This window comes from Primulina eburnea, chromosome 14 (assembly GCF_022965805.1).
Source record: "Primulina eburnea isolate SZY01 chromosome 14, ASM2296580v1, whole genome shotgun sequence".
Classification (NCBI taxonomy): Eukaryota; Viridiplantae; Streptophyta; class Magnoliopsida; order Lamiales; family Gesneriaceae; genus Primulina; species Primulina eburnea.
In genome coordinates this window covers 32,600,904-32,608,897 of record NC_133114.1, presented here as the reverse complement: position 1 = coordinate 32,608,897, position 7,994 = coordinate 32,600,904, and the positions used below count along the sequence as shown (strand labels likewise).

Genomic DNA, 7,994 nt, shown 5'->3' with positions numbered 1-7,994 from the left:
TGACACGTCTATTTACGTGGAACAAGAGATCGAAACCGACTCGCTGAAGATCCAAGAAGAAAATAAGACAACCTTGTGTCTTATACTTTCCCGTACCTTTTATACCTATTTGAGCACCTCTTCTTGCTTGTAGTATCCAACAAACCCATGCCTCCTTCCTTAAGTTTTCTTATATTCCTCAACACAGACCTCTCTTTCATTTTCTCTTCAGTGCAAGAAAGCTATGATTCTTACTACTTTATATATAAAATGAATATAGCAAATGGAGATAGCTTCTTCATTGAGACACCATTCCTTATCTCCTTGTTTTCAAATTTATCCAAGGATTGCCCAGAAGGCAGTTATGGATACCGGAATACTCTGTCTGGTCTGCATTTTCCTCATCTCGGGTAAGTTGTTCTTTCTTGAGTGCGAGCTGCTCCAAATATATCGCGATACCTATTTACTATAACCATATCGTTATTCTCATCTCCGATAACCTTATCAAAAGAAAAGCAACAATATCATAATTAGTATGTCAAGAGATTTGTACCTTCTATGGATCCTTGCATTTTGCATGCTGTAACTTTTCTTAAATTCTACTATGTCATTAATTAGCATGTCAAGAGATTTCTACCTTCTATGGATCCTTGCAGTTTGCATGCTGTTTTTCTTAAATTTTAATTAAAATTTTTAGATGTTAAATTATGACATACAAGTTCATATTTTATTTATTGTTTAACATCTTATTATTATATTAAGCATCATATATTTAGAGGAACTATGATTATTTTAAGTAAAGGGAACGTACACAAGTACCTCTATCATTTAAATAAAAATGATATAAAAATTTATTTAATGAATTTCACCTCACCTATAATTACATGTCCTCAAAACATGGGGAGTCCTGATTTGGCAGTTGGTTACTCTCCAATTACTCTCTGCACGGGGTCTGTTATACGAGGGTGCCCGTTATTTTTCTATACCTGTATGCAAATCTATACATGCTTTAATCATCTATACATATATACGTTGCTTAAAGTCGCATTATTATGTATTTAACTCAAGAGTAGAACAATATTCCATCGGCTATATTACACGAAATCCCCTGCTTGATCTAAAGATTACATCGGTCTATGAGACGACTTTGATTTTTCTTCAAACTAAAGATTACCTCTTCCACATTCAGATACAAATGTATCAGGAAAACCATCCTCGAAAACCATCAAAGAAAGTAAAAAACTTGACTATCAAGATATCGACACGGTGTTTCCACCTTCCACGGCGAGTACCCAGAGAGATACAGCTCCAGGGTATGTTCCCATTGTCAATCCTACAACACCAGGTACAACTCCTATCGTAAATCCAACCAGCCCAGCTCCACCAACCATCTCAGGGCCAATTACAACACCACCTACATCATCAAGTGGGTCATGGTGCATCGCCGATCCCACTGCCTCGCAAACTGTTTTACAGGTAGCTTTGGATTATGCATGTGGCTACGGAGGAGCAGACTGTTCGGCAATTCAACCAGGTGCACTTTGCTATGATCCCAATACGCTGCGTGACCATGCTTCTTATGCTTTTAATGAATACTACCAGAAGAATCCAATTTCCACTAGCTGTGAATTTGGAGGAGCCGCACAACTGTCTTACACCGACCCAAGTAAGATTTTGGACACTCTCAAATTATTTGCCAACAGTTAAAGATCCAGTCTGTTGACAAGACTTATTAGCATATTTTAAAAATTTGAGAAAATTTCGGAGAAAAGTGCAATGAAATGTCAAATAATCAATTTGAGACAGCTCTTCTCCTCAGGGTTCCGATGTATTCCTCATGGATGTCTGTCTATCCAAATTGCTGAAACTGTCGAGAAAAATATCTAAAATTCCATCATATTGATCAGGTCATGGGAACTGTCGTTACGTATTATCCACCAGCACCCCCACGACAACGCCCATTACAACACCCACTACTACTCCCGCAGTTCCAATGCCGCCCAGGTAAAGCTATGACGTAAAAAAATTTAAACACGCAAGTTTTACAGACTGAGATGAAAATTTCGGGAACTTCCATTGCAGCATAACTACGCCTATCAATCCTTACACACCAGGAGTGGGAAATGGCTTTGGTTCAGAACCAACGGGCTATGATTATGGTACCGAACCAACAGGCCCTCCAAGTTCAGCAGAGACCATATCACACAGCCTACCGCTACTCGTCATCATGACCTCTCTCATATGGACAGTTTCTGTTGCCAGTTGTCTCTAGACAAGGATCGAATTTGGTTATGACCTCCCAAAGGAAGATAGCAGTTAACTTGGATGTTTCCGAGCTCCACAAAATTTTGAGACACGGAGTATAGCATTATATAAATCTCGATGTCTTAATCATACAGCAATCATTGGAAGTTATTAGATCGAGTAGAGAGCGAGGGAGGAATATCAGAAATCAGAATATTCTAGTTAATTAATAATAGCCAATTTTTTAAGTCGATGAGCATGTTTAGACAAGAATGCCTGGTTCAGAGCAATTATAGCGAACAGATGTGTAAAATATTCAGCAATAATTAGTAATCAAATGATTATAATATTACATTTATCATCAATACAACTGCGCCGATTCCATAATACTCTGATTCACAAACTCACCTCCATTGACTTTCAGCTTCGAAATTTTCGGCAAGTTTTCAGAGTATTCACTAAAAGATGATTAGATAGATGAAGCAATCCCATTAACACAAAGTTTTATAAAATCAGGACCTAAAATACAGTACATTCTTTGATCCTAAAACGTGTAACGTACAAAAGTCTGATCTTGAGCTGTTAAGTAATAACTGTACAAGTGTAGCTTCTCTAACTTAAAAATTGGATCAAAAGCAAGCATGACACAATAATAATACAGATGATAGCTAATGTGGCGAAGATTGAACCTTGATCAAAGGATCTTGCCAAGCTGCCAGTTCTATAGAAATGCTGGAAAGCTAGATAAGCCGCTATCAACAATGAAAGAATGATACCTTCCTGTGTTCCCCTGCCATGAACAGTGCACCGAGACTCAATCAGCTCAAATGGCATAAATAACACAGGTCGATTAGTTATAATTGGTTTACCAACCTCAGCCGACTCATAACTTGATTGGGGGCCAAGATCACCAAGAGTAATGTTATGAAAGGCAACTCCAGTTCTCCTGTAAATCAGTGGGAAACCATTTCCTTCATGCGAGATTTATTATATTATATATGGTTTAAATATTGCACAAGTAACTGCAAGCAGTGTAGCAGATCATTCAACACCACCGTCATCAAATGTCTTATAATTTGATAACAGACCATAATTGGGGTAGGGGGGGTAAAATTAGATGATTTTAAAACGTGAAAACATCTATTACGCTCAAGAGCTTCAATTTAGAATTTGTACCAGTCCTGTTTTCTATGTTTCCTAAACAAGAAGTTCAGTGAATTCCCAATTAGTGCGTGTTAACTATATCGAAGAAAAGGGAAAGTCCTACCAGGTATGAAGAAGAAAAGGCGAACAAGAAGTGCCAAGAAAGCAGTCCAAATGCCATATTCACCTCTGCAAACCACTTTTGAGTAAGCCACCAAAGAAAAGTAACATATCAAGCAGTAAATTCATTATGAACTAAGACCCATAATTAAATTAATCGTCTCTATCATCAAAACATTATTAAAAATGCTTACTTCATCCATGAGACAATGTTTGCAGGTGCTTGTAGGGCAAATAAAGGAGCAAGAAACGATCTATGAATGCTTGTGCCCCGTGCTAACATTAGAACCCTGAAAAAATGAAGTTAATAACCTCTTGTAACAAAATCTCGAAATATAACCCCAAAAATGGAACGATTTATTGCACACTCCCTATAAGAATTTCAAATCAGATCCAAGAAGGATTATTTTCCAGGAATCAATAATACATAAACAAAGTAGCAAACATACGCGGTGGAAATAGTGGAGACCCACTGCAGATTAGGAGGTGTTAACAGCCCCGAATGACAAACAGCACCAAACCCATATCCTTTCTTGTTCATCACCAACTCGCTGCATCACAAACATGTGTTAGAAATAAATTTGAAAAAAGATCAAAGGTCAAGAAAGGCGTCATAAAAATCAACAGCACGAGCTTTGTATCTCTAGTAACCCCTTAATTTTAAGACAATTACCGGAGTGGATTGAAACTGAGGGAGCTAAGTTTGTGCCCCTGCACTTGAAGAGAGCTACGACAAACAATTCTGGTTTGATGCAAGGGGCATATTTTCTGGGTAGAAACACGTAGCTTGTTGCACGGAGAGGGAGAGCGAGTACACACTGAAAGTGTCAGCATTTTATCACGCCTTTGTAAGAATCTCCGGTTCGCTTACTTTGGTTTTGGCCGTCGAATTTGAGAAAACGTAGTAGCGTTCAGAACATATAGGAGCATGTACAAAGAAAATGAAAATGGTGGTCTTTTATATTATAATTTTTTTTAAAAAAAAAAAAGAATCCTGCAATGATTCACGTACAAAAAAATCCTCAATATTTAAAGCATATATCGTAAAAAATGAAATACAGATGGAGGTGATGCATATGTTCCAGAATAAGAAGCGTGTCAATGAAATATTGATCGATCATTTGATTGGGCCATCCCCTTCACGTGTAAACCACAACTTGTTTCCCGACTATCTACTGGGAAATGACGTGTGTTTTGGGAAGAGCAGTCATGCATATCTAAATTGGGGTTCGGTCGATCTTACTCTTGTGGACATTGTTTGTAGGGATCGATCCAACGGTTTCGATTTTTTTCCGAATCAATTTTTTTTTTTTTTTACATGGAGGTGGGCCCAAATCACTCAGATTTTTTTCCGAATCAATTTTTTTTTTTTTTTTACATGGAGGTGGGCCCGGATCACTCTGAGTGATCCAGGCCGTTCATTACTCGTGACTGCTTGCACGGACAAGGTGAAACAAACCCTAAATTGGATAGAGGATGATCGCGCTGAGTGATCCGGGCCGTTCATTATCCGTGCAGGCACTGTCTGCACGAACAAAGTGAAACAAACCCTAAATTGGATAGAGGATGATCGCGAAAGAAATAGATTTCGAGATTAAATTTTTTTTCCCTCATAAAAATTACTTCTATATTTTTCTTTAAAAAAAATCCTTATCTGTGTACTTACGTTTCAACTCAGACAAACAATAAAATCTTGAGTCATGAAGTCTTGTAATAAGATATTTGAGATGCAGATTTTGTTGAGAATAGTTCCACTCCACAACCATATATGTTAACCTCAATACAGCACAATCTTTATTTATTGTTGATCAAAGAGATACTCCATTTTTAAAGATTGTGTATATATATCTTAACCAAATCGTTTACATCACTTGGCTTCATTGAAAGCTTTACATGATTAAAATCAATGTATTTGGATAAAATAATGATATATAATACTAATTCATCTTAGAATTTAAGCCAAACTTTGGATAAAATCTATTATTATTATGCGACTTCACCAAAATTTAACCATTATCTTGAAATTTAAACGACATAACTACTCAAAACGTCGTAAGAGTTTCAGTAATGGAATCAACCATTACCCGTAGTCACACTCATTTCAACCTTTGATTATCACGAAATTACTCTTTTGCTTACAAGCGTTCTTGAAAAAAAAATCATTCTTTTTTTCGCAACAATCCTAAAAATTTATTTTCAATCCTTATTCAAGATTGCCGAATATTCTACAGCATGTCTAGTTCTTGTAAAATAATAAGTGTAATTACTATTATTATTCTGATATAATCATGATTACAAGACATCCATCTCAACTTCAAAGACACAATGACACGTATCGTATATTGCGTGGAGTATTCCACATACAGAATAGAAAAACATCAATAATATTTATCAATTTAATGATGAGCAAATATGTTATCTATCAGACCTCGCAGACAATTGAGTTTGAGTTTTATCATGTTACAAATATTTTCGAGCTTTTCAAGCATGAACTCGAGTTTGAAATTAATACTCGATCAAGTGGGAGCCTTCAAATTTTAATTGAGTCGCTCTTCTAATGGCAGGTATCAATAATCAAAAAAAAAAAAACACACAAGGACACCGCACCTCAGACACTGCCGAGTCTTTAGCTCCAGCTGGATTATATGATTGAGTAATTGTATGACCACTTTCTTGTGTTTCAAATGCCTTTGGATCTGAAACTGTTGCGCTTTTCTCGATAGGTCGAATCGTTGCTTCCTCGTCCTTCATCTCCGATGCCGCATCTGTAAAAGCCACAGAGTGAACTTTCTGTTCAAAAGAGCTAATCTTTCCTTCCTCGTTTTCATTAAGCACAGATTCAAACTGTACAGAAATCCGCTGATTTCTCAATCGGATAACTTGAATCGCCCGCCTCTCCAATTGTATCGCTATGCAAATTCTTGGATGATCCTTCAGGCGCCGCAGCTGCCTTCACAGAATCATGAACCGGAGAAACATCAACATTTCTTGTATTTTTTATGCCATTAGACTCATCATGTGAATTGCTGATGCTGCTGCCACCTGAGCTATCGGAGGAACCACCATCTTCGGCCTTATTCGACAGCTCATCGTACTCAATCCTTTCATCTTTTTTATCCGATTCACCAATCTCGAATTCCCTTCTGACTTCACCAGCATTCTCTGTAAGAAATTATGACACATTATTATGAAAATTCAAAAGAAAAATAAAAAACGTGTGTCAACAATGGCGACGGCTATCGCACACATCTTTTGACAAAACCTTTACGTAAGCCGCCTCAACTTTGGAAAATTTGAGGAGTGCACGTCTCTTCTTTTGAACTCTCAAAGTTCCGTCAAACTCATTGATGGTATGAGTTTGCCTATAAATACCGAAGGCATTGAGGTCCCTCGATACACAATCTCATACAGAATAATACATCATCTATAGAGAGATTGGAGTGTTTAGAAGGCTTCAATCGGAGGAAAATCAGAAGAATTACAGATGATTCAATGGCTGGAGGTAACCCTCGATTTAGCTTCCGCATATTTGATTCATGTTTATATACGTGCGTACAGAAACATGATTTTAGAGAAAATCTCTAACATTTGGTATCAGAGCAAGGTTATACCTCTGCCTTGAAAATTTGTTTTCTGAAAAATAATCGATATCATAAAATTTCTTTTGAAGTTTTTGTATAAGAACTTACCTGTTCTCGATTGCACCTTGAAGTTCTTCTTTGAAATCTTGAAGATTATAATTGATTCTCGAATTTTTATATGAAATGAGAAATTTTGTTTCGGAAGGAAAACTTGCAGAAAACTTTCTGAAACGTTGAAAAAGAACAATTGTGCATGAAGACTTGCATATAATGAATAATGCATATTAACGTGTATGCATTTAAGATTTAAGAACCCACACAAATTAAATGTCATTCAATTTTCCTTTCAAATGTGTCGACAATGAATTTATTTTCCTATTATTATTATTATCATTTTTAATAGTAATAATAAATGAAATTGAAATGGACATGTCAACTACTACAAATAAAATCAAGAATGACATTTGGTAAGGTTTCGGTTTCCAATACTGTAGTGATGGTTTTCAGTGATTTGAAATTTAAATACAAATTGTATTATATGTATAATTCGGTATACATATAACATTTGATCAAATAATTTGTATATATTAAAATAATTCCAAATTCGAAGTAATTTCTAATACATGTTTAGAAATTATTTTTGCATGTTAGATAATGTCAAATATTACGGATAAGTGTTTGATTTGTACATGTAAATTTAATATTGTGTTTGCATTTATTCTTGAAATTTAAATGTAAATTGTATTGAAAAATATTTTGAAAATCAATATTCACATTATGTTCATATTAAATTATATTGAGGTGAACATATCAAGTAAGATGTGAATATAATATAATAAAATATTTCAGATATTCACAAATGAACAAATAATCATCACTTTATCACTACTCTGATAAAAGAGAAAAACTGATGAGGAGCCCACATTT

General features: G+C 35.7%; 2 protein-coding genes across 2 annotated transcripts; one reads left to right on the top strand and one right to left on the bottom strand.

The window, feature by feature from the left end:
* Positions 1 to 34: 34 nt before the first annotated feature.
* Positions 35 to 3,015, top strand: LOC140811393 (uncharacterized). Its single transcript, XM_073169236.1, has 4 exons — positions 35 to 389; positions 1,169 to 1,645; positions 1,887 to 1,983; positions 2,062 to 3,015. The coding sequence occupies exons 1-4, from the start codon at positions 263 to 265 to the stop codon at positions 2,249 to 2,251; spliced, it is 891 nt and encodes a 296-aa protein (XP_073025337.1). The 5' UTR covers positions 35 to 262; the 3' UTR covers positions 2,252 to 3,015.
* On the bottom strand, positions 2,710 to 4,500 carry LOC140811394 (cold-regulated 413 inner membrane protein 2, chloroplastic-like). The gene is made up of 6 exons (XM_073169237.1): positions 4,160 to 4,500; positions 3,936 to 4,037; positions 3,681 to 3,776; positions 3,491 to 3,555; positions 3,097 to 3,169; positions 2,710 to 3,013 (listed from the first exon to the last, which is right to left on the bottom strand). Exons 1-6 carry the CDS (start codon positions 4,318 to 4,320, stop codon positions 2,836 to 2,838), a joined length of 675 nt encoding a protein of 224 aa, XP_073025338.1. The 5' UTR covers positions 4,321 to 4,500; the 3' UTR covers positions 2,710 to 2,835.
* Positions 4,501 to 7,994: the final 3,494 nt, after the last annotated feature.